At 45.0% G+C, this 26,927-nt stretch overlaps 1 protein-coding gene across 1 annotated transcript in view; it reads left to right on the top strand.

The window, feature by feature from the left end:
• PTPRJ (protein tyrosine phosphatase receptor type J) overlaps positions 1-26,927 on the top strand; it is a 132,996-nt gene that overhangs the window by 77,977 nt on the left and 28,092 nt on the right. Inside the window, exons 2-4 of the mRNA XM_084894999.1 lie at positions 20,655-20,680; positions 22,237-22,403; positions 25,193-25,414. Of these exons, the coding sequence (XP_084751125.1) occupies positions 20,655-20,680; positions 22,237-22,403; positions 25,193-25,414 (415 nt within the window). The remainder of the gene's footprint in view (positions 1-20,654; positions 20,681-22,236; positions 22,404-25,192; positions 25,415-26,927) is intronic.

Raw genomic sequence — 26,927 nt, 5'->3', positions numbered from 1 at the left:
TTGCCTTCCTAGCTCCATGGCTTTGGGCAAGGTGCTGTCTCTCTGGACCTTGCTTTTCTCATTTGTAACAACTTGGACCTGGGAGCTGGGGGTGGGTAGTAAGATAATGTGTTGGGTCTCCTCTGGCTCTAATTTTCATACTCAATTCTTTTTTTACCTTCCCCCAGCCTCCCCTACCCCTTGTTGCATGCCCTCATCCCGCACCCCCCTCACCCCCCAAAGAGATCTGAGAGAACTGAAACAGTGAGAGGAGGTTTCAGGGAAAACATGAGGCTTAAAGCCGAACAAGGTTTGCCTGTGAGGCGGGAGAGAGGGGATTATGGGATCTTGCGGATGAACAAACAGAAGTTCTCGGTTCAAGACCCGAGGCAGGTGACTTGTGGTGGAGGTTCAATTACATTGATTCGGGGCCCCACACTGTCTCCAGCCTGGGGCCCGGGGCTGTTTTTCCTCACTGCCTAGTCCGTGATGACAGAAGCAGCCTTACATGGGCATTTCCTGGGGTTTAGTGCGCAACTGAGGTCAGTAGCCTGGGGCCACCTGTCCTTCCCGGCTGACCAGCCAGTCTGCGGGAAGACACAGCGTGTGAATTGCTCCTCTGTAACTTCCTGTCGCTTTTCTCAGACCAACAGTGCTTTTAAAGGAGACGGCGTGTGCTTCTCCATGGTGAGCCATGAAATCTATGGAAATCTATCCTTTCCAACCTGAAAATATTTCTGTATCATTGTGCTCCTGGAGAACTGTACGCCTTCATAGACAATGGGCAAAAGTTGAACAGGGAGAATGAAATGAACCAGTGCACGCAGAGCACTGAGCATCCTGCCTGCCTCAATAGAAATAACAAAAAAAAAAACCACATTAAAATGAAAGCAAGACATTACTGTTTTGATCAGTGCTGTTTCTTTCTCTAGCAATCTTTTAAAAAAATATTTTATTGATTTTTTTTTTTTTTTTTTTTACAGAGAGGAAGGGAGAGGAATAGAGAGTTAGAAACATCGATGAGGGAGAAACATCGATCAGCTGCCTCTTGCACAACCCCTATTGGGGATGTGCCCACAACCCAGGTACATCCCCTTGACCGGAATCGAACCTGTGACCCTTCAGTCTGCAGGCTGATGCTCTGTCCACTGAGCCAAACCGATTAGGGCTTTCTAGCAATCTTGACAATGGATTTGTACAACTCATCTTATATCAGTTTATTCTCTAACTGAAACGCACCGATTTTCCCGGGGTGCCAGGCGGAGCAGTGGATTGTATGTCCGAGGAGTAACGTGGATAGAAAGGCGTATGACAGTGGTTCCCACACACTGGCCTGGACCCTGCTGTGTGGCCTGTGAAGTTTCCAACGGTCAGTGTTAAAAAGAGAGAAAAAAATGTACTAATGTACTGAGATCCTCATGACACTAACTCAGTTCAAAAGTCTGTCTTCTCATCAGGTTATGTCCTTCCTATATTTTAAGAGGGAGAAAAAATTTCCTTTTGTGAAACAAGAATGACAGTAGGTGGTAAATACCCTTGATTTGGCAAAGTAAAAAAGTCCTGACCCCTGGTCAACCCTTAAAGTGTCGAGTGTTTAATGTATGAAGCGGGAGTGATCGGTGGAAGCCAAACCCCTGGTCGGTAAAAATATAAAATGTCAGAGTTAGGAACCAGGAAAGGCATGGCCCTCTTCATTGAAAGGTAAGGAAGTTGAGACTCAGAGAAAGCAGGTGACTTGCCCAAGGTCACCCAGCGAATCTGAGGCGAGTCAGGGCTGAAATCCAGACAGCGTGTTTATTAGCACCGGTTTTGAGTCAAGCACACCTGCCCTCTGCCCTCCCTGCCCACACCCTCCCTGCCCTCTCTTAATAAATAGGTTCTTGCCAGGCCAGTGTGGCTCAGTGGTTGAGAATTGACCTATGAACCAGGAGGTCCTGGTTTGATTCCTGGTCATTTGTACAACTGGGTTGTAGGCTCCATCCCGAGTGGGGAATGTGCAGGAGGCAGCGTATCAATGACTCTCCTATCATTGATGTTTCTATCTCTTTCTCCCCCTCCCTTCCTGTCTCTAAAATCAATACAAATATATTAAAAAAAGCAACAACAGGTTCTTATGACAGTGAGTGGCATGCGTCAGGTGGTTTTATTTTTAGCTTGGTCCCTGCATTTACTACTTGTGATTCTAAGTAATATCAGTTGATTTCTCAGTCCTCTCTTGCTAATCTTTTCCTTCCTCTGTTGAACAATTTCAGAAGTGTTATTGGAACCTCCTCGCCCCCCAGCCCCAGGTACAGGTCCTGGGAGGGTGAGATAGAGGGGCTTGTCCAGGATCCCATCCTATATGCACAGCTTGGGTGCTGTTCCCTTTCTTTTTAACGCTCACCGAGGGTGTGTGTGTGTGTGTGTGTGTGTACCAGGGATAGAACCCACAACCTTTTGGTACATGGGACAATGAGCCACCCAGTCCGGGCAACTCTTCCCTTTTTTAGGGCACTTGCCTCGTCCTTGGAGACCCAGGATGATTGATAAACATTGTCTTTCACATCTGGGGCAGCGCAAGGCAGCCTTTTGGCAGAGATGACACAGGATAGCTAGCATGCCGAACATTTCAGGACATTCTGTCAGCTTTAAACACCAAAGAACATCCCATGCTCCCTCTCAAAGTCTTGTAATAACTGCCATAAATTACCTGTGGGAATGGAATGGCCCGCATCAGCCGTACTGTACCATGCTCTTCCAGTGACTTCGTGACGCCAGATGCTCACAGATGAAGGAAGCGTGGTAACTTGCCAAAAGGCCCGCAGCGCGCTGGCCTGCTGCCACAGGCTCGTCCTAGAGACTGGGGTAAAGCAGTGTTTGCCAAGTGTCCACCTTCTCTCCCAGGTCTTCCAGAGGCGGTGGCCATCGCTCCTGGGGTCCTGCCTCCTGACAGTCCTGCGGTCTGTCCACATGTCCTGTGAGCATGGCCTTCTGAAGTCTCCATGTCCTGCAGGATGGATGAGGAGGTGCCCGTGATGGGCCCATCTGGGCACGAGGGCAGGAGTCACATGTGGCTTCTATGCTGAGGCTTGTTGTGCTTGGCTCGGGGCGATCTTAGCAAATGCAGTTTCCATCCTGACGTGTCATATTAAGGAAATTTATGGTATATTGGCCTCAGCCAAGTCAGCCAACATGCTTTGCTTTAGTAACTCTGCCAAGAGTTTATCATCTATTATTTATTCAGATAACCCACTGTATCTCTTAATTTCAGTGGAGCTCTATCTGTCATCCCTGGTCAGTGCGTTGTGCAGCCGGGAGGGCTGGGCTTGAGAACCACTTTGAACACTTTTATTTTGGTTCTTTTTTCATCCCCAAATGTGAGTGACACAAAATTACACAAAGCCTCCTACCCTCCCCCCCCCCCCTTTTTTTTTTTTTTTTTTACATAAAAAGAAGCCACGCTTCCTGTGGAAATTATGGCAAATACAGAAACATATCTTTTAAAAAAATGTTGCCTGTAGCCTACTACCTGAGGAGACCACTATTAGTGATTTGGTGTGTGTCTTTTAAGGATTGTTTTTTCCCCCCTTCCTTTCAGTATTGTTTTAATGGCCTAAGGTAATTTAGTTGATGTCATATTGTACAGATAGAAATTCTTCTATAGAGATAGATGCATTTAATTCTAAGGCTGTTGTGAGCATTTACTGAGATAACAGATGTGAAACGCTTAACACCTAATGATGTTCAGTAAAAGAAAGTGACTTTGATGGAGGGCGGAGAGCAGAGGGGCTCCAGGCCTGGCTCTGTTGCTTCCTAGCTCCAGGGCCTTATCGCAGCCACTGATGTGCAGGGCCTCTATTTCCTCATCTGTAAAGTGGGGCTAGTTTTCGTCTTCCCTGGATTTCACAGAGAAGATCCTTGGAGCTGCCTTCCAGCCAACTCACAGTAACATTGGCTGTTATTACTCAAGAGAAACGTGGGAAAACACATTTTAAAGCAAAGCAGGTGTTTAGCACCCTCCCACTCCCTTAGTGGTTCAAGGAAACTCTCTTTAATGTTCAGCCTGTTGAATGGCCCTGTGTTATCTGGGGGCAGCCCTCGAGGACAGACACAGCATGTCACTGTCCTTGCTGTCCCACACAGGTAGTGTCTGCTCTGTACCTGGTTCACCTTTCATGAATGAAGGCCCACGGCCCAGATGCTCGGTACCTTCTGCTTCTTCCGGATGCACTCTTTCCTCCATCCCCTTTTGAAAGGAAGTTAAGGTGGTCTCTCCTTCCCAGACCCCGAGTCCACAGTGGCTGCCCTTTTTGAAGCTCCTAGCACCCAGAGACTGGCAGCCTAGCTTTCATTTCTGCCTTCTCCCCTCAAGTCACCATACGGAGAAAGCTTCGGAGTCGTGTCAATGACCAGAGTTGAACACAGTGGCTTTCCTCAGAGACAGGTCTGTGCCATCAGGGCGGCCTTGAGCACCTCCATTGTCCTCCCAGCCATGTGTGGGTACAGCTGGTCCCCAGACCCATGCCCAGACCTGCATTGGTCTTGCAAGTGTCCCCCTGAGCTCTGCAATGCTGCCCTTGTTTCTGGCCCACTGCACAGGTGTCCTGGAAGTCTGGTTCATGTGACCAGAAATGAACCTTTCTTTCCGGAAAAGAACATGAGCTCTGTGTGGGTGGTCTGGGGGCCCGGCTCTCCCTATTGGGGTCCCTTGGGTATCCACTCCCCAGAGCAGTCAATCCTGCCACGGAGGCTCTGCATGGCTGTGGGCATGTGGCAGTACCCAGTCTTTATCCTGCTGGTATGTCCCCCTTGGGATATCCAGCATTTTAGGGAACACGCCCAGTCACCCTCTCCCTGAAGAATGAGCATCTGATGAAATGCTGATCAAATCAAAGGCCATTTATCAGACCACATTCCACAGACTGACTCAGGAGTTCAGATGAGGGCATCCACCTGTTTGCCTCAGAGAGGCGCTCCAATCCACAAGGCCTCCTCGGTGAAAGGTGCCAGGCGTTTAAGCGTCTCCATCGTGTAATATTTGGTAATCTGAAAAAACACAGTTGAACTACAAGTACAGTAGTCAAGTGGACACCTATTGACCCACCACCAATTATTTCTTTAATCTGTTAAAAAAAAAACCAAACAGCAACTTTTAACATTGGAGGCTACCCATATGCTCCTCAGTACCACCAGCTTCACTTTTGATGACACCCCGAGGAATAAAACCGCCGATCTCGGTTTAATTGAGATGAATTATCCAACTTTCACCGCTTGCGGCTACACATCTCACTGAATCAGCTTTTTATTGATTTTGTGAAACCACACGAAACCCAGAGATGGACGAGGTGCAACACGTGATGTCAGATGTTTACGTTTGCTCAGGCTGCCGTTGATAAAAATAGATCCATGCTCCCGAGTGAACCAACGCGGCAGTTTGAAAATTTTAAATGAAGGCTTGCTGCCGATGTTGGCCATCATATCTGGCTTTATTTGGGTTTCACCTAAGATTTGATTGGTCAAGAGGAGTTGGCTGCTCTAACATAATACAGAGGGAAGGCGCTGCTCACCCATGGCCCTGCAGCCCCGGCGCCCCAGGGTGCAGTGTTCTTTGATGATGTGTCAAGAGGAGCGGTGCAGACCTTTGACAGACCCGCGCTGTGGCTGGAGCGGACCCAGCATTCGCCCCTGACCTCGCCATCCCAAGCGAGCAGGTGTTGCAGGAGCTGCGTTCCCTCTCAGCCCTTGCTTTTCCCTGGGGGGGGCCATCGCCTCCCGAGGAAGATAGATGCCCGCCATCGAGGAGCTGTTAATAGCACTTACTCCGTCTTAATCCTTTTTAATCCCATTCACATTTCGGTGTCTGACACTTGGCAGGATGTCAGAAGCCACAGTGCAAGCAGGGAGATTTCCCTTTGAACAGTGGGGACCCCGTAAAATGGTTTTCCTGATGTTTAATTTGTGAAAACATGTCAGAGTGTAATATTCCCTCCTAGATCTCAAATAGAGTGCCAGCAAAAGATCTTGCCAAAGTGACCTTTCTGGAGCTTTTGATAACCTTTGTTTTTAAAAGATGGCAATGAGGTTATTTTATGGAGCTTACTAAGTACTACAATAGGATGTCCCTGGCATATTAAGCTTATTGAATAAGGAAATAACTTCAACAGAGGTTGGTGTCTGAAATCAAGCGTTATCTGTCTGATGTCAAACCTGCTGGGAATTTGGCTGAAACTGGTTTGGCTCAGTGGATAGAGCGTCGGTCTGTGGACTGAAAGGTCCCAGGTTCAATTTCCGTCAAGGGCATGTACATTGGTTGCGGGCACATCCCCTGTAGGGGGTGTGCAAGAGGCAGCTGGTCAATGTTTCTCTCTCATTGATGTTTCTAGCTCTCTACCCCTCTCCCTTCCTCTCTGTAAAAATAAATAAAAAACAAAACAAAACAAAACAACCTGTTGGGAATTTGAAACTTACACTCTTTACTGATAGGACTTGAGTCTCTCCTTGGGCCCTACCTTCTCACGAATAGGACCTGCCTGTTACCTTGCATAGCTAATAAAAGGGATTTGGAGAATTCCAGGAAAATGCTGGGAAGACTGAGACCCCAGTTGCTGCTGACATCTGTCAAATCTGAGATCGTGTGGGCTGGTTTGTGGTGTCTACTGTCATGGATGGGTGCATGCGAAGCTTGTCCATGGCTGCTGAGGATGGTTGTGGGGTGCAGAAGCTCTTGGTAGCACAGCAACTCCACAGTGTTAGACTCTGGATCAGACTCGGGGTCAACTCCAGGGTAACACAAGGACAGATGCCCAAGAACACGCTGTCTCTGACTTTTTGGCCTTCCTCTCTGAGCGCCGGCCTTCACTGGGTGGAGATGGGTCTTGTCTGGAGGGGGAGCCCTCTCTGCCATTTGGGTTCTTGCCCAGCCTGGGGATCGGGGCTGGCGGAGGGGGGGGTCCCACCAGTGTGGGAGAGAAGGATGGGAGCTACTTGAGGAGCATTTAGGGTTTGAGTCAGTTGTGTCTTTGAAAAAATTTACCCATTTGGACTCGTCTGTGGAAGCAATTAGGGAGATCACAGGACCGTTTCTGATTCCCGATTCTGTACAGTGTCTATTCAGAAAAAATAGAAAACAGTCAACTGGAACAGGGGATTATTTGAGCACACACAGAGTCCTGTTGTCTCTGAGGCATGCCCTCAGACAATTTGCCTTTTAGTGAAGTTTCAGCCCATGAAAGGAAATAAAAAGTGTCTTATTAGATGGCAAAGAAAAATGGACTGGACTTATGAGACTTCGAGAATTTTAGCTTTTTCTTTGTTAATGCAAACTTTGGAGGAGGGTGACTTTTTTAGATAATGCAATTTATTTGCACAATGCAGTAATTATTGTTAATAGTCAATAACTATCTTCAACTAGGTAACATGCCTGTGGGTGTGTTGTGTGTCTTTTGTTCAAAGCTAAACTTCGCTACTTCTGAAGACCAGTGTACCTTAGGGATGTGACCAGCTCACATTTATTAAGCATTTATTTTGTACAAGGCTTTATGGATGTTCTTGCTTGCCATAACCGTGGGAAGTCAGGTAGAATATGTGGAAACTAAAGTTTCTAGAGAATTGGTAATGACCCAGTGTTATACGCCTGGTGATGGAGAGTTGAGCCCAGGTCTGCCATCTATCATCCATTCTTCTTCTGCAAAATGCTGACTCATTTGCTATAGGTCTGGCTGGAACCCAGCACAACTCATTGCTGTTTACAGAACATGTTTATATCCCTCATGTCTCTCGTGTGTGGAATTTCATTCCCTGAAAGCACAGAAGGAAAAGTAAGGGATCCACAAATGCAAACAGGAACGTGCTGTTTGAACAGATGGTGTGGAGTGACGGAATATCGGTCTTCTGGCCTCCATAGGAAAACGGTTCAGGTTCTTGGTTAGTGGGGAAAATCTCTCTTAGCCTAAATTCCTACACAGGCCTCGGGAATGACTCTCCACGATCTGTTGGGTTGCTGGATTTGTTGAAGGGGGCATTGCAAGAAGCTGCCAGAAATTTGCAATGCGTCCCAGGAAAACACTCCCGCTGGGCGCCTTTCCCCCCCAATAGAGTCCGGTTTTAGCCTGGAATCCTCAGGATGAGGCCCCTCCTTTGTTTAAGGACCATTAAAGGATGTCTTAAGTTTTGTCTGGGTTTCCTCAAACCAAACCAACTCCCAGCTCATCCCCTGGAGTTGTTCAGGGACTTCCTGGGAGCTTGCAGGTTGTGGCGACTTCAAACCAGAGGGTGTCTCTGGTTTGCATCATCTTGTCTCACTGTCCCTTTAAAATATCTTTAAAAAATTAAAAAAAAAATATATATATTTTATTGATTTTTTACAGAGAGGAAGGAAGAGGGATAGAAAGCTAGAAACATTGATGAGAGAGATACATCAACCAGCTGCCTCCCGCACACCCCCTACAGGGGATGTGCCCACAACCAAAGTACATGACCTTGACCGGAATCGAACCTGGGATCTTTCATTCCGCAGACCAACACTCTATCCACTGAGCCAAACCAGTTTCGGCCCTTTAAAATATCTTAAGCCTTGGGGGCAATGGTAAGGTATGTACACATATAATACCTTAATAAAAAAAATTAAATACAAAAGCAAAAAAAAAAAATATCTTAAGCCAGTGGTTCTCAAACTTTGGAGGGTGAGTCAGGGCCCATAAAGAACCTGGAGACCCAGGCTGGTTAAAGTAGGACAGGGATGGGCCTTTGCATTGTTAACAACCCCCCCCCCCCCCTTTCATGCCATTGTATTTTCCCCCTAACATTCTTTGACGTGAATGTTCTCTTTTGTTCTCTCCCGCTGTCCAAATCCAACCCAATTCTCCTGTCTAGACCTTGTCCTCACCCTCATGCGCTTCACCTGCCACACTGCGCACAGCCTTCCAGCCATCAGCCAGTTGAGGTGCTGTGCGAGGCGTGAGTTATATAGTCCCCAACTTCAAGGGGTTTCCAGCTGGTGAAAGAGACACGGTTAAGTAAGGAGCGATGAGAGGTGAGGCTGGGCCGAGCACAGCACCGAGGAAAGCTCAGGCTGTGCGGGGGAATTGAGTTTGGCCAAGCTGTTGGGCAAAGGAGGGAGGGCAACGGCTCATTTTCTAGGTAGGAGAACCGGCATGAGCCAGAGGAGGGGAGGGCTGCACAGATTATCCCGGGAATGCGAGGTATGTTGATACCTGGAAAAATGTGACTGAGACGTGCGTTCTTTCAGGACTCACATTTTCCTTTATAGTAGGTATTGATTTCATCTGCTGGAGGAAAAAAAAAAAAAAAAAGTGTGTGTGTTTTGAAAAGTTCAGAAGGAGATGTAAAGTGTGGAACATAACCTGCTGATGACCTCACCAAATTAAGTGGTTCTTAAAAGGAGAGAAAAAAGTCAGTTGGTTATGTCTTTGTCTCCCTTGATAGTCTTTCGGCAATTGGAGACTGTGTACCTAATGACCACAGGGCCTGGCATATAGTTTCAGTCACTGAAAGCATGGCTGAATGTTGAGTTTCAGACTTAGGTACTTGGGACAAATTGCTATGCCTCTCTGGGCTCTGTTTCCTCAACTCTATTTTTTTCTTTTTCTTTTCTTTTCTTTTTAATTTTGTTTTCATTTTTTTAAATTAAGGTATTATATGTGTACATATCTTACCATCGCCGCCCCCCCCTCCCCACTCCCATACATGCCCTCACCCCCAGTGTTTTGCGTCCATTGGTTATGCTTATATGCATGCATACAAGTCCTTCGGTTGATCTCTTATCTCCCTCACCTCTCCCTCACCTTCCCACTGTAATTTGACAGTCTGTTTGATGCTTTACTGCCTCTGTGTCTATCTTTTTGTTCATCAGGTTATAATGTTCTTTATTAGCCACCAATGAGTGAGATCATGTAGTATTTTCCCTCAGCTCTAAATAGAGATGGGTTGGCACAGATAATCCCTAAGGTCGTATGCTCCTTTGTGATTACCACACATCTCCCCATGGCTTATTCTCCCACACATCTATTCAGCGTTGCCCAGCAATGGCCAGGCCAGCTCTGTTCTAGGCCTTGGAGACCCAGTGAAAACCCACTGATCAGCCAGTGCTGACTGAACACGTGACAGGGGAGGCCAGGTGCTGGGCAAATTGGACATGATATGTGTGATTCCTCTTACGTTTATGCTGTGAGAGAGGGCCAGACTGCAGGTATGCTGGGTACTGGGGGATGCCACTCAGAGAAAGCAGCTCTGTGGTTCATGGGTTTGACCACAAGGCACTATCCTCTGTCTGTCACCAACGGGCCATTATTGCAAGTTGTTTTATCTCTTTATGCCCTGTCCTCATTTAGAAAAAGGTTGTTCCTTTCCATGTGTTAGGAGCCGAAGTGTTCCAACTGGAAATTCAGATTAGCATCTGAGATCCTGTGATTTTTAAACGGAGTTGGCTGAAATCTAGCCAAAAGCGAAGAAACAATGGCAGCAACGATAGAGTTATCTTCTCTTAAACATTTGCTTTTGCGTCAGACGTGATTTCATTTAATTCTTTCACATGTTTACGGAGGGGGCTGGTATGGTCCCTATTTTCAGAGGAGAAGATGGAACTTTAGGTTAGCGCTCAAGCTAGTAATTGTGGGAACCAGGGCACGGAACCAGCCCCAGCCCACAGGCTCAGGCGCTGACCTGCCGTTGGTCTGCCTGCGGCTCTGTCCCGGGGAACTCTGTGATTTAGGGTCGTGGCCAGTACACTATGGTCCTGAGGGCCAAATCTAGCCACTGCTTGTTTTTGGGTGGCCGTCAGCTAGTGTTTTTTTTTTTTTTTTTTTTTACATTTTTTAATGGTTGAAAAAAAATCAAGAGAAGACTATATCTTATGACAGCTGGAAATTAAATGCACATGTAACACGTACGATTCAAGTTTTATTGGAACACGGCCAGGATCGTCCGTCGGTGTGTTATCTGTGTCTGATTTCACACCACGACAACAGAGTTATATGACGTGCGAAGCCCAAGAAACGTGCAAAGCCAGTAATGTCTGGCCTTTTACGGAAACACTTTGCCAACCTCTGGTTTAGGGCAAGAATTCTTTAGGCTTTATGGGATATTGCAAATCCCTGTCGCCTCCCAGCGCTGTCCTCACGGGTCCTGGGGGGAGGTAGGGAGCAGCGTTCCCCCAAACCAGCTCTCCAGCAACCCAGTGTTTTCTGACTCCCGGTCCTCGTTTCATTGTTTGGAAATAAAATAAAAGTGTTTACCGTGTGCAGTCACTGGGTTGATAGTACCTGCTCCAGGCGACTTGCCAAAGTGCCATTTTATCCAAGATCAGGCTCTTAGTGTGGAGGATGATGTGGCTTTGTCACGGGACACACTTTGTGTGGTGATTATTTTTATTATTAAGTTACTGTTAAAAGCCGAGTGGAGAACAATTGAAATTTCTCTGTTGTCTGCATACTTTTTCATCAGAAGGGACATTGTAGGCAGAAAAATCTGTATAAGGATGGGCCTGTCACCACCACCTGCGCCTTCCGGGCCCACCCTGAGATGGTCCTGTCACGTGGGGAGGAGTGGTGTGTGTGTGTGTATGTGTGTGTGTGTGTGTGTGTGTGTGAGAGAGAACTGGGGAGGCACTCTGGCAATGTGGGGGTGGGCTTGATGGTGGGTTTGCAGAAAGTGTCGCTGTCTGTGTGTGGATACGGGATGGCCTCAGTGCAGCTCTGGCCGTGATAGGCAACGGGAGACAAGCACGCGGCATCTGAGAATTCTAACCCAAGTTCTTGCTTCTGTGGTCGCAGAAATTCCTTCTAGTCTTGCTTTTTCCTTAGTCTTGTTGCATGACAGCTCACCCTCCCTGAGGGCCACCTCTTGGCCTCCCCAGCCTCTGCTGGGGGGAATAATTGTCACACTAGTTGCCATTTGTGCCACATTCACTGTACGTTAGTTAAGTGCTTCCCATGGATTATATCATTGAAGTCTCGTCATAGCAATCCTATGAGATAAAGACCATTCATATCTTTTTTTGTTTTGTTATGAAAATTCTCAAACACACATCTTCCCCTGTCCCCCTCCCATGCTCATCTTACTTATCAATACTTATCAGTACTGATCAGTACTTCATCCCCGCCTTGCTGGGGTAGGTGCTGCTATGATTACTGCTGAGAGAGGATGAGGGGCTCACCAGGTTCATGTAGCTGGTCGGACTGGACTGCAGAGTGTGACCTCCTGATTCCTGTGCTCTCCCGCCTCGATGACTCATGTTTGCTGCTGTTTACATAGCACCTACTATGTGCTGCTTAATCCCCCTCACATCAAGCCTACAGAGTAGATGGTAACTTACAGCTGCCAGATCTGAAGAAGCGAGGTTACTGGCCCTGATTCCAGGGTGGAGGTAGGGAAAGTTCCTTGAGGAACAGCCCTGAACATAAAAGCACTGAGTAAGTGGTGGCTGTTAGCTATTTTTATCATCCTCTGAGGCGGATGGGCGGTGTAGGAGGGAATTGGTGGGATTTATGGAGTGGCTTAATTATTCAGATTCAAGAAGAGGAAGTAAAAGACTTCAACTGAAGCATCAGAACTCTCAACCCCATTTTGCACTTTTTCAAGGTGGTGATGGCATGGGGGCAGGTCTGGGGATGAGCAGAGAACTTAGGGGAAGGCAAGAGATGCATTTCTTGTTCACAGCATGCACACTGTTCACATTTGACCTTGGCCAGAGAGCTCTTCCTCCAGGAGAAACAGAGGGTGAACAGTTCGTTAATAATGGCATCCCTTGAACTTGATCACCAGGTACACTTCAATCGAAGGTCTTAGGAGGAGTTGGGAACATGAATAAATGGAATGGGCCCAATAATGAAAAGCCATACCTTGTCTCGGTCTTTCATATGTTCGTGTTTGAGAGAGAGGGTGAACAATGAGGGTGCCATGAGGCCAACAGCTATCTGGTCTCAGCATTGAGGTGCCAGTACCAGAAAGGTGAATTCCAAGCACTTACCCATTGCAAGGGGGAGTCGGCAGATCCAATTAGCTGTGGTCAGTTAAGAAAGCCAGACTCATTTTTTTTTTTTTTTTAACTAAAAATCAGGATTTTTGAAATGCTCCAGTGTCCTAATTTTTATTTTTGTTAATCCTCATTTGAGGATGTTTTTCCATTGATTTTTAGAGAGAGTGGAAGGGAAGGGGAGTGATAGAGAGAGACACATCGATTGGTTGCCTCCTGCATGTGCCTCAACCAGGGCTAGGGATGGAGACTGCAACCGAGGTACATGCCCTTGAGTGGAATCAAGCCCAGGACCCCTCAGTCCAAAGGCTGATGTTCTATCCACTGAGGCAAACCAGCGAGGGCCAGTCTCCCAATTTTGAAATACCGTACTTGCTCAAGATTTTAGGAAGTACTGTGGTAATATGTCACATTTACACCTTAATTATATGCAATTTTTATTTGTCAATTATATTTCAGAAGACTTGGAAAAAAACCACAATGGGGAAAAATAGGATAGTGTTTTAATGGAGATAAATAAAAAACCAAATAAACACTGGGTAAAATAAAACATGTTAGTGGGCTAGATTTGGGCAAAGGAGCTCAAATTTAGGACCCTCCCCCAAATTTATTATATAATGTGAAAGGGCTCAGACAGAGATCTGGGCCTGCCAACTGGGACCCTCTCTTGAGGTGAGGAGACAGGCCCTGTGCAGGGATTCGGGCCGTAGTCTCAGTGTTGGTGTCTGAATCGAGTTGCTGAATCATTCTGGGACTTACTTTATTCCTTCATAAAGTCAAAGGGTTTTCAAATTACCTTCTTTAGATATGTCAGGAGCTCCATAAATGTTTGAGTTTCATTAAAAACATGGTCCTCCCTTTCAATTTGGCTGTGTTAAAAATGGAAATATGGCCCTGGCTGGTTTGGCTCGTGGACTGAAGGGTCCCCGGTTGATACTGGTCAGGGGCACATGCCTGGATTGTGGGCTCGATCCCCAGTGGGAGGCAGCCGAAAAATGGTTCTTTCTCATCATTGATGTTCCTGTTTCTCTCTCCCTCTCCCTTCCTCTCTGAAATCAATAAAAAAATATATATTAAAAAATAAAATGGAAATATGTGTTACAGCAAATTTTAATACATTGGAGAACACCAGTTATTTAGAACTTGGTTATTTAGCGATTATATTCAACGTAACACTAGGTGCTCTTGCTGATGTACTCCAATTTTTGGGCGTTGTCCCATGAACCAATAGCTTGCTGGTTCAATTCCCAGGACATATGCCCGAGTTGTGGGCTCCATCCCCAGTAGGGAGTGTGCAGGAGGCAGCCAATTGATGCTCTGTTCTCATATCAATGCTTCGCCTTCCCTCTCCCTCCCTTCCTCTCTATCTAAAAAATAAAATAAAATAAAATAAAATAAATCAATAAAAATATTTAAAAACCAAAAAACCAAACTCTCTCTAAAAATCAATAAAAATATTTAAAAAACTAAGATTACTTGAACTTTAAAATAAATGTATAATAACAAGACTTGCTTTTATCCAAGTATTCATATGCATACATATACATTTATATATGTACTGACATGTATGGAATATAGAAATCTCTGTATATGGTTCTTAATGAGATTTGTTTTGAAAAATAGTTTTGCTAAAAATACCCGTGGAAACTTCTGGCCTGGGATTCCAAGGTCATCCTCAGTTCTACATCTCAAGTTCACATAGCCTCACCAAAATAGCCCCTCTGGTAACTTTTTTCTCCGTGCGTTTGAAAGAGTTCATCATGCCTTCAAAGCTCCCAAGAGGGAAGAGATGATCCAGCTGGTGGTTTGCAGGGTGGTTGGTGCTCATTCCCTCAATCGAAGCTTTGCCCCGGCTTTTCGAGGATGCAGAATTATGGATTATGCCCACCCTTCCCCATGATGCCTTTTGATGACAGCATCAAGTGGAGGGAGTCATTTATTTGCAAATGAGGTGGAGTGAGCTAGCTCATTTTCTCCTTGCTCTGCCCAGTATCTTGTGCTGTGGGTAGCTTGCCATGCTGCCTGCTAGCCTTCCAGTCCCCTGCCTTTTGGATCCTAGGGTGGACATGGATGCCAGGTGCTTAGGGCACCACACAATGTCACAACTGCCTTCTGGGAAGTTTCTTATAATGGCGTTTATTGCCTGGCTTCTGGGTTCAGTGGGAGAGCCCGTTCCATTTACTATGTTCCTTGATCAATGATTTACCTCCCAGGGGCCAGTTTTATAGGGAGCTGTCGGATAATTTCACAGGGGAGATAAATGAGAGCGAGAAAGAATGATAGCCTTTCAGAATTGAAATCTGTGCATGTTCCAAACCCCATAAAATGCTACTGGATTTTATAAAAATGGCTTGAAGCGGTTCACATTTTGGTTAATTACGTCAGTGGGTAAAAATAACTATTGTCATATGGTGTGTGGGCTTGGTTTTAGAAGGATAAAGAGTCTATTGTTACCCATTGTGTTAGGCAGTCACTTGTTACCCATCTCTAAAAATTGATCATGTAGAATAGAAAGCCCGAAGCTTGCCACTAGCTTAAACCCAGGCTCCTCTGTGAATTTAGCCTCAAGCTGCTCCCGTTGAGAGCAGTACAGAAACCTTTTAAATTCAGCCTATTTAAATGGGTTGATAGACCCCGTTTCCAAGGTGAGGGTTTGTGACAGGTGGCCCTGAAATTGCATTTGGGTCCCATGGCCTCAGCTGTGATTTGTCCAGGGACGAACCAGGTTATTGCTTTAGGCCGAGGCTTCAGAGTCAGGAGATCTGGGCTGTTCCCTCATTAGTTGTAAGATGATGGGTCTGGAGCTTAACTTTTCCAGATCTTAGTTGCTTCACTTGCAAAATGGGGATTAACACAGTTGCCTGCCTTCTGGGATTGTTGGAAGACTTAAATGAGATGACACCTGTAATGCAGTGATTGGCCAATAGTTAGGGCTTAATTAATATTATAACAGGTAGAACCAAACAGCATTAAATTTCCACATGGAGTTGCTCTCATTCTATATATCACCTTCAAGCCACCTTACCCCCAGGCTCCAAAGGTGACCTCCCCACTCCCTGTTTTCAGCTGCTGGTTCCTGTCTACATTGCATGCTCATGCTCTTTGGTTTTACTTGCCTGTGAGCTCTTGGTGAGCCAGAAACACAACCATAAGTGCCCTTGGTACCTTTGGCACCTCCCCTAGGGCCTGGCACAGTGAAGGCTCCAGGAAAAGGCATGGATGGCAAGGGGCTCAGAGCCTGGAGAGCTCCTAGGGGCTGGAGTGGTCACAGAAGGTCATCAGATGAGTTATGGGTGGCAGCGTTGGAGCTTTGATGAGGCAGGAAGAAGGCTGTGAGGCTGGGAATGTAGGAACCTTGTCTTGCTTGAACCTCAAGAGAACTCAGCTGTGGGATCTGTATTGCATGTATCCTTTGGCTATTTTATAATTGAGGAAACAGATGGCTTGGTGAGACCCTCGAGCCCCAGAGCTCACAAGTATTAGGGCAAGTTGAACCTGAAGCACTTGATCACTGTGTTGGGCTGTACTCACCAGACTCGGTTCCTCAGCAGTGAATGAGCTCTGTGCCCTGGATCTTCCCTGTGGCCCTGCAGATTCCCACCTACCCATCTCCACCCTGCAGCCTAAAGGGGGGACTGATTTTTTCTGCACCAGTGGGTGCTGTGTGCCCTTGGCCTCCAGCTTCCTGGCCGAATGCCTAGAAAGAGGACCCAGCTGGAGATGTGGGAGAGGAAGTCCTTGTCCTTTATCATTGCTGCTGTCTCAGGATTTTTATTTTTAGATTTTATTGATTTTAGAGAGAAAGAGGAAGAGGGAAAGGGGAGAGAGAGAGAGAGAGAGAGAGAGAGAGAGAGAGAGAGAGAGAGAGAGAGAGAGAGGTATCAATTTGTTGTTCCACTTATTTATGCACTCATTGGTTGACATATATATGTGCTCTGATTGGGATTGAACCTGCAACCTTGGCATATCAGGACAGCACTCTAATTAACTGAACCTCCTAGCCACGGCTATCTCAGGATTCTTGCCGTTTCTTATTGGTTTCCCTTACCCCATCCACATCCTGTACACAGACCCTTTTGAACTTTCCACACTTACCCTGGTTGAGTGTGTCTGTCACCTGTCCCTGCCAAGATCCTGATGAATTCTGGCATATTTTAGAAAGCCTGATCTAGCCCTTTACTTATTTTTCACTGTGCATTGAAGGGAGAGACTAGGTGAGCGGCAGTCAGGTACGTGGATGAAGGAACAGGGCCTGGCTCTCACCTTTGCTGTTCACAAATGGAGGTTTTGGCTTTTTAGGTTCTAAGTGAGGGATTATAGATGGAGTCACTGCAGTGTGCTGCCAGGATTGGGACAGAAATGTAGCGTAGCAGATATAACCCTTCTCTGTGTGTCCTGAGAGCATCAAATAAATAAATATAAATAAAAAAATAAAAATGGAAATGGTCTGAGTTCTTATTAGCACTGACTTCCATTGGCTGGTTGGAGAAGGACTCATGGAAGAGGTGACTCTTAGGCTGTGCCATGGGAAGATCTGGGCAGAATGTTTTGGAGAAGCCAATAGTAAATCTGTAAGTCTCTAAAGGGGAAACCAGTTTCAGCAACACTGTGAGGGCATGACGGGTGAGGAGATCAGAGAGGCCTTATGCTGTGGCTCAGAGTTTGAATTTTATTCTTAGTGTGATGGGAAGTTGGGGGGGCATTTTTTTCCACTAAGGTCCCTTTTGATTATTTTCATGTTCCTTTGAAAAATTCTGTTAACCACCATCAAACCATAGAACACTCAATTTAGGCTTTTAAAGTGTGGGGAAGTAATTGATGGATCACGATGAATACCTAGGATGAGTCTGATTCTTTTATTTAGGGCTGCAGGTTATGAGGAGTTGTTTTAAGGTAGCCACAGTATGGAAATGGGAAGTCAAGGTGTATTGGGCAGAAAAGCATTTTTTAGGACATGGCCACTGAGTGCACCCAGGAAGGATGGAGGAGGGAGGAGTCAGAGGTTATTCTGATGTTTATAGACGGGAGACAGGTTTAATGGTGCAGAGAGGGACTCAAAGAGAGGGAAAGAGATTATGCATGGGTCCACTTGGGTGTGTTTGTAGGAGAATGTTTATATGCCCAGGAGTTGGGGTAGAATTTAGAAGTTTTAGGTAAATGCAGCTAGTGAGCTCCCTGTGAGTAGGTGTTGCCTAGGAAGAATCCAGTGTTCAGAGTGGACCACTGATGTGATGGCCATGGCTTTGGCCGAATTGGGATGGCCTCGAGGATATTGTTAATAGTTTTGTTTTCTGTGGAGTTCAATTTGGGGAACTGCTGGTGCTTCCCGAAGATGAGGAGAGAGAGCTTTGGCTCATCAGCATAACTAAAGGAGGTGTGAAAAAGAACATACCTTTCTATGGGAGAGGGCAGCTATGGACAGGCTGGGGGACTCAATACCAAGGGCCAGCTCCTCAGAAAGGAGGAGGGAGAAGAATCTACTGTGTAGTGTTGGGCATTTTGGGATACAATTCATGCCAAGCCATCTGGTTGACCAATGGGTTTCTACTGTACCTGAGGCGTTTAAATAACCAAAGTGCTTGGTAGAACTGAGAAACAGTCTCATATTCTTCTCTCATATGTTGGTATGTCTTCCTGTCAAGTCAGAGAGCTTTATCTCTTTCCCTTATCTCAGGTTTTGCTCCTGTTACTCAGCTATGGGGGACTGCATAAGCCTTCGGTCATCTGTAGATGACCTTGGGTGACTTTGTAGAGTGATGGCAAGAAGGAAGGTGACCCTCTAGGTCAGGTTAGAATCTTAGGAGAGAAGGCATTGGAGAAGCAAGGCTAGAGTGGTTGAGGTCAAGACAGAGGTGAATACCTGGGTTCTGGTTTTGGTGCTTCTTCACCAGCTGTGTGTCCTTGGGTAAGCCACCTGCTCTCTCTGGGCCTTAATGCCCACCTCTGTAACTCAGTTGTTGACCAATTATTGAAATATTTTGGACATTGTGAGTTTCAGATTGCTCACTGGTTTTGTTACAAGGATCTGAGCCTTGGTGTTGTCGTTGGAAAAATGGGGGTGAAAATTCCTTGTAGAGTTGCTGTGAAGTTTGAAAGGTGATGATGATGGCAACAGCAGCTACATAGATGGTTTCATTTCATCCTCACTGCAACAAGGCAGCTGTGATTATCATCCTGTTTACAGATGTAGACACTGAGGATCAGAGAGATCAAGCTACTTGGCCCAAGTCACATAGCCAGCAAATGTTGGCACTCAATGATTTCCTCCAGGTGGTCTGGTTCCAGATCCCATGCTCCTAATCGCGATTCCAGGACCCTGTGCTCAGACACTGGATGTAGAGGAAGCCTTGCTCAGTGCCTGGCACACAGTAGGTGCTTAGTAAGCTAGAGTTCTTTCCTTTTTATCCTCAGCATGCATTTGGAAGTGGAGGTTCCCATAGTGCTTTTTGTCAGGCCTTGGCCTTGTCCTGGAATCTTGGGGCTAATCTTTCCCCATCTCTGGACCTTTGGATTTGACTCCTCGCTAAAATGAGAGGCTCATTCTTTTCTTCAGTGGCATTGGTTGAGTCCCTGCTGTACGCACCACTCTAGGCACAGGGCACAGAGGAGGCTTCTGTTCTCATGCAACGTGTACTTTGGTTGGAGGAGACTGAGCATAATTGAGGTAAATGCTGAGGAGAAAACACACTATGATGTGATGGAGCGTGAGGGGCACTGACTTCCATTGGCTGGTTGGAGAAGGACTCATGGAAGAAGTGACTCTTAGGCTGTGCCATGGGAAGGTCTGGGCAGAATGTTTTGGAGAAGCCAATAGTAAATCTGTAAGTCTCTAAAGGGGAAACCAGTTTCAGCAACACTGTGAGGGCTTGAGGGGGTGAGGAGATCAGAGAGGCCTTATGCTGTGGCTCAGAGTTTGAATTTTATTCTTAGTGTGATGGGAAGTTGGGGGGGCATTTTTTTCCACTAAGGTCCCTTTTGATTATTTTCATGTTCCTTTGAAAAATTCTGTTAACCACCATCAAACCATAGAACACTCAACTTAGGCTTTTAAAGTATGGGGAAGTAATTGATGGATCACGATGAATATCTTTGAGGACCTCCAGAGACCTAAAGATGACAGATGGAGACACTGTCAACTAAACAGTCTTAAAGACCCTCATTTCAAACCCTCATTCTTCCTAAAGCTGCATGCCATAGAATTAAAAAAAAAAGATTACTGACACCTCTTGGCAGAAAAAAGAAGATGAAATTTTTGCACAACGAAAATCCCAAGCCCAGTGTATTTCTTCGGTCCCACATTTGGCTTTCCACCCTGCAGTTGAGACCCGGAAATGGCTCTGGGGAAGGGTGGCCTGGCCTTGCCTTCCTCTCTTTCTGGCACTTTCTTTCTGGGTCCTTCTAACTCAGTTCATGATGGAGTGTCAGGAGGGAGTGTCAGATGTATCTGTGAGGACAAACATTGGCAAGCCACCAGCCGGTCATTCTCTGTACATCCAACCAGGTGAAGCCATTGCTCATCCTTGACCCGCCAGTACACTGAGTTCCCGGACTCAGTGTCCCCACACCCTAACCTAGGCGAGCAGGCCTTAGCTTAATGACTTGTTAGCACCCCACCCCATTATTAAATTCTCAGCTGCTTGTTACTCATTTGCATTTTCTGAGGCTGAGTGAATCTGCTGACTTCCGTTTTCCTTTTCTGTTACAGATTTTGTGCACAGATGCCTGTAGTAAGTACCACTTCCCTCTCCGCTCGTGTGTTGTTTGTTACTGCCCCCTGATGGACACAGCGACATTAATAGCAATGGGAAAGCCACAGAGAATGCTAATTTGTGAAAATTCAGTTTTCAATTGTTCTTTAAATGTGTGTTGTGGGGGTTGAAACGGCTGGTGAAGGAAACAATTCAATCCATTGTACAACATGGACAAAGAAAAAAATTATGTTTTCTGTGATTTTTTCCCAACCTATATCCATGGGTGATTAAAAAACACACACACACAAAACCCATACAACTTAATTGAAACCATTATACCACGATGCAGTATGCTTTATTTTATGTGCTGTGATCCTATAAGTATTTTCTTGAGTTGTTACATTGCCCCATGATTTTTAAATGGTGCACAGAGTTTGTATAACCTTTAGAAAGCCAGACAGCCTTTTGTGTATTTTGCTTCCATGTGGAGTGCTTGATCCCACCCACTAACTCTAGTGCTGGTCCATTGAAATCCTCCCTAGTCTATAGTAAAATGAGAAAAATAAGGATATAAGAATAATTTTTAAAAAATATATATTTTTATTGATTTCAGAGAGGAAGGAAGAGGGAGAGAGAGAGAGAGATAGGAATAACAATGATGAGAATCATTGATCAGCTGCCTCCTGGAGGCCCCCTACTGGGGATTGAGCCTACAATCTGGGCATGTGCCCTTGACGGGAATCAAACCTGGGACCTTTCAGTCCGCAGGCCGACGCTCTATCCACCGAGCCAAACCAGCTAGGGCAAGAATGAGTTTTTAATGAAGCTAACTATAATATATTCAGTTGAAAATACTGCCTATTTTGGGATTATGTAGTTAATTAGTTTTTTGTTGTTGTTGTAAAATGTTTCAATAAGAAATAAAGATAATAGTACTTGGTAGTTTTTAAAAATGTACCTTTTTGGAAAAAGTTGGTAGCTTTTGTCCTCAAAATTAGGGGACTTTTTGGGTGATCACTTAGTAAGTTAAAATGTCTAATCATTGGGTTGTACGCCTGAAATGAATATAATATTATATGTTAACTGTAATTAAAAAATAAATACTTATTTAAAGGCACTCCCCGTAAATAGCCTCTCCCCCCCAAAAAGGGGGGCACTTTTTTTTGGGGGGGGGGGATTGGTAAAATCCTAAAATTTGTGAACCATAGAGATAAAATAATTAGACTGTTCTCGGAGTACCATGTAAAGGGGACAGATCACGCTGAAACCTTCTAATAAAGAAATCTCGGTTAATAACAGTAATTATACCATTATACCAAGGCTGTGAAAACAATGGGAAGAATCCTGCAGTTGCTTTTTCTGCCTAGTTAATCAGCTTGCTCAATAAGCTTGTACCTCTGGCAGATTTGAATCACTGGCGTGAAAGAAGAAAACCTCTGTGCATAGAGGTGATATTCTGGAGCAGAAGGAAAGATGAGGGAATGATGATATGATTAAAAATGTGTAATAAATAAAAACACCCTGTTGTATAGCAAGTATGTGGTGGGTGTGCCATTTTATTAGTTTGCATTTTGCTTTTCTCTTCTGTGTACTAGATGGCTCCTGTGGGCTGAGTACAGTCACATCTACCACCACTGAGATTCTTACCAATAAAGCAACGGAAAACCTTCCACTAACAGCTGTGATCGATGTGAACCACCAGAATCTGCAGCATTTACAAGGGAAAAGTGACAACATTACTCCAGTCACGGGGCTGGCTCCTGGTACGAACTATTATATCAGATACTCAAATGGTTCTGTCTGCTGCCAAGTGCAGACAAGTGAGCAAGACTTTCTTTGGGGTGGATTGCAGGGTTTAGAGAATGTAAATGTCTTCATGTCTGCAGTGTACGTGAGATCTCTTTATTTGAGCTTCAACAGTAAAATGCAAACTTGTTGTATCTCTCTTCTCCCCATTCTTGGCCCTGTTGCCTGGCTGGAGGGTATCCTGATTCTTCCGAGAGCTGCTCTAACCCTCTTCCAGCCTGGTCTTCCAGCAATGCTTCCACGGCTGAGCACAGGGGTAGATTCAGAGGCCCAGGTTGGCTTCCTGGCTCTGTCAGTTTTGAACTCTGGGCAATTCCTCTTAGACCTCATCTTTATTAAAAACAAAACAAAACAAAACACACCACACCAACAAGCTATATACACACATTTTATTTATTAATTTTTTAAAATTAATTTCAGAGAGGAAGGGAGAGGGAGAGAGAGATAGAAACTTCAATGATGAGAGAGAATCACTGATTGGCTGCCTCCTACACACCCCAAACTGGGAACCGAGTCCACAATCTAAGCATGTGCCCCAACCAGGAATCGAACCATAACCTCTTGGTTCATAGATCAATGCTCAACCACTGAGCCACGCCTGTTGGGTGCACACACATTTTAAAAAACATATTTTAAAAGTGCTTTATTTTCTAAACCATTGAAACACAAGAACTTGCTTTCCTAAAAACTTCTCAAAATCTCTGCACGAACTAACAAAATTTAGTTCTCAACACATTTCTCCATCTTTAAAACAGATCCGTAGCCTTCCTCATAAAGTTAATGAGTATGTATGCATGCATGCATGTATGTATGTATGTATGTATGTATGTATAGCACCTGGCACGGTGCCAGGAACATGGTCCCAAACTTTTGCTGCCTCTACCACTGTGACCATGGTTATCATTTTAGCACCCCCCTCACCACCCTCAGCATTGACTGTAGTGGACACCATAGCGATAAGCTGCCCCTCTAGCAAGAGGAAGCGCAAGTCTGGAGGGGCTTTGAGGCATGAAGTGTACTAACTTATTGGCCTTAGACTCTTCCCTGCCTGTGCCTTTTCATTTCTCTTGTTTCCTCTCCTGCCTCTCTCATAGATTGCATAAATGGTTGCATCTCCACAGGGCCAGGTGAGGCACACTCTCCACGCTGACATTTGAAGGTTACGTGCATGCCGAGATGGTGTTACCTGTGCCATCTTTTCTCTTCCGGGGTCAGTACCTAGGTCCTTGAGAAGAAGAGCCCCATGGCTGTGCTTCGTCTTCTGTTGCAAGTTGCTATTCCTCAGACTTGAATATAATTAGTATGCATCCACTTTGAAGTTATAGTTAATCACTGTAGTAACTTTCATAGTTTAAAAAAAAATCCTCACTCGAGGATTTAAATTGCTTTCTGAGAGGAAGGGGGAGGAAGAGAGAGATAGAAACATCAATGAAGAGAATCATTGATCAGTTGCCTCCTACACGCCCCCTACTGGGGATGGAGAGCTCAACCTGGGCATGTGCACTTGACCCGGGAATTGAACCTTGACCTCCTGGTTCATAGGTTGACGCTCAACCACTGAGCCGTGCCTGCTGGGCAGGACAGATTTTTTTATACGTCCATATCCAGTGACCATGTTTACCAGGTCATGGTGCCTTAATAACCCATCCTTAGTGTTTAATGTAATGTGTTAGAGCTGTCAACAGAGGAGAGATTCGAAAGGATTAATTTCAGGTCAGGTGGGGGAGAGCAGGTCCATAAATACAGGACTGGATTCTAAGACCAGTTCTTTCTTCTCTATGTGATTCTGTTCCTTGTCATCTTTATACCAGAAGGTTATGGAGCTTCCTCTGATTTCAGGGTTTGGCAAAAAGTTACCAGATACTTCTGTACTAGATGATGCCTCACTACACGTGGTTGTTTTCTGTAAATGGGGAGATAAACTCACTTTGCATCTGAGGTCTCCGTTTGTAGCAGCTTCTATAAAGATTTAGCCCTCGTTCAAGTCACAGAAATAATGGCCAACCTCAGTCATTTTGTCTATGCTTTAAAGCCTTTTTCCCCCCACAAAGACACATCCTTACATGTATGTATATGATTGCAAAATTCACTTCTGGGAAGTAGTCTATAGATTAGGCCTTGCTCTCATACTGATGACTTTTTGGTTTTCCATTTGTCTTTCATTCAGTTGATGTGGTACCCACTTCCTTCCTTTAAAATCTTTCCCATTGCTTATAAATGATTGAAAATTGTTTGCTGAGCAACGTTTAATCTTTCTGTAAGTTGTTTTTGAGTTTGACACGCATCTTCATCCAATAATGCTTATAATTGTTAGTCTTCAAACTTTTTTGGTTGACCTGGATATTCTTTGTCTTTCACATCGAAATCATCATTTTTAAAGCCTTTAAACCAGCGTCACAAGTTTCTTGAGATGGAACATATTCCTCATAAGCTTCCTAAAGTATTCAGCAGCACTTTTCTTCACAATAAAGTAATGAATTAAAACTTCCCTCAAGTGCTCTTTTCTTTTTGGTACAAAATTCAACATTTTTAAGTGTAAAAATATCTAATATGTTAACACCTTCAGCAAATTTGACATATGAAATTTTGAAGCTTGTTGTCAATACAACAAAATAGCACGCACATCAACATATGTGTAACTTCATCTATTGAAAAAAAATACTTGCATTATTAACCGGCACATAATAATTCTTTTGCAAATATAACTTTTTTCTTTCCTTTTTCTTTGGAAACAATATTGAAATAGTACCCAGTCCTGCTGTTTCCATTAGTCCCACCAGTGTGAATATAGTACGGAAAAACAACGACTCAGCTGCTTTTCATTCTGAAGGAAAGGAAGAGACGAAAAGCAGCCAGCAGACTTCTGGTGAAAATCAAAGCGGCACTCATATCCCCGACTCAAGTCCAACAAATTTATATACCTTCTCCATCACTCCAGGAAATGCCAATTTCAACAAAAACACAACAGGTAACATGACTAGCTCCCAGCAATGGTCATGAACCATCACTCCTTATTGCCCGATTGGCTAGAGCCTTGTCCATTCAAGTTGCCCGATGAAAAGAGATTGATTGTCGTTGACTCTGGGATAGGAGAAAGGATTCTGTATTGTGCAAAGCCCAGAAGTTCAAGTCACCTGATCATTCAGTATTAAGGCCCCTTGTTTTGGGGATGTTTTAAGTAATTCCAACTGCTTGGTTGTAGAAATCTTTTGTTTCTATTGGTTAATATGTTTCTGCTGGGACTTGGGAGCAGCGACCTCATTGGAAATGTGTTTTGATGGTGTCACTAATGACGAGGCTTCTTCTAAGCTCCCCAGGAAAATTGGTGTTGTGTTTATATTCTCAGGAATTTTTCTTGGGGAATGAAATTTTGGTAGATTTTACAGAGGAATGTGTGTTTCAAATGAAAGTGCCCAGTGACATTTCATTGAGCTTAGATTTGTACTTTGCTTAGATGTCAATATCCCGAGCCACCTGTTATAGCTGCAAAATTAGCTCTCTATCTTTTTTTTTTAAGCGGAAAAGAACCAAAAATATAAAACAGAGGTGAGAAGGTCTTTTTAAGCTGAGAAGAAGCACACATTTGAAAAAGAGGCTCATTGTTGGTTTTCCGGTGTGGGGGTGTGATCTCATTGGCTGGTGAAGCCAGGAGTCTGGCCTCTTGGAGTCCAGGGCTTGAAGTGACCGCCTGGGCCAGTGCCTTCTGCACACAGAGCAGACAAACACTAAACCAATGGTTTTCAACTTGTCTGCTTTTCAGCTAGGAAACAATTTCTTTAAGCAAAATCTTTCCCAGAAGCCCACTAAGTAAACAGAACCAGGGAGAGAGGGGCTAAGAGATGGGGTGTCTCAGGCCCCTCTGATAAACTCAGAGCATGGTTTTAGGGGGAAACCTAAATAAAGATTTCTATATTATATTGTGAAAGAGAGGAAAAGAAGGTGCTAGAAGAGAAGGAGGGAAAAGAAGACAGAGTTTAGAAATGGTGGCAGGGACAAGGGGACAGAGAATTGGCCCCTTGTGTTTATGGGGAAGAGAAGGTGGTGAGTTAGCAGGAAGCAGCCAGCCGGAAGCTGAGGACCCTTATTCTGCCTTACAGCCTGAGGACCAGCACCTACCATGTGCTTAGCTGTCCTTATTCCATGATTTTTGTCCTGGCAACCCCAAGGGCTACAGTGGATGGAACTGTAAAGTTGAGAAGTTAGGTTTCTTGTGAGATCCCAGAGTGACAAGTGGTGGGAACGTAGGGGGCCTGATTCCTGACCCCTGTGACACAATGATGCTCATAACAGGTACCCAATGTCATTCAGCTGGCGAGTTTGTTGGTGTTTCATTAAAAAAAAATAAAAAGAACAAGGCACACAAATGGCTCAGTTTAGAAATCTTTGCATCAGCAAACTTTCAATGTGAAGACTAGAACCACACCGTGGGCCAGCTGCACGGGGCCCGGTGTCTCAGGTCCGGCCTCCTGCAGACCTCAGGC

Source organism: Pipistrellus hanaki (assembly GCF_964339955.1).
Source record: "Pipistrellus hanaki genome assembly, chromosome: 9".
NCBI classification, from domain to species: domain Eukaryota; kingdom Metazoa; phylum Chordata; class Mammalia; order Chiroptera; family Vespertilionidae; genus Pipistrellus; species Pipistrellus hanaki.
Note: the sequence above shows the minus strand (reverse complement) of the source record. Positions and strands in the feature narration are given on the sequence as shown.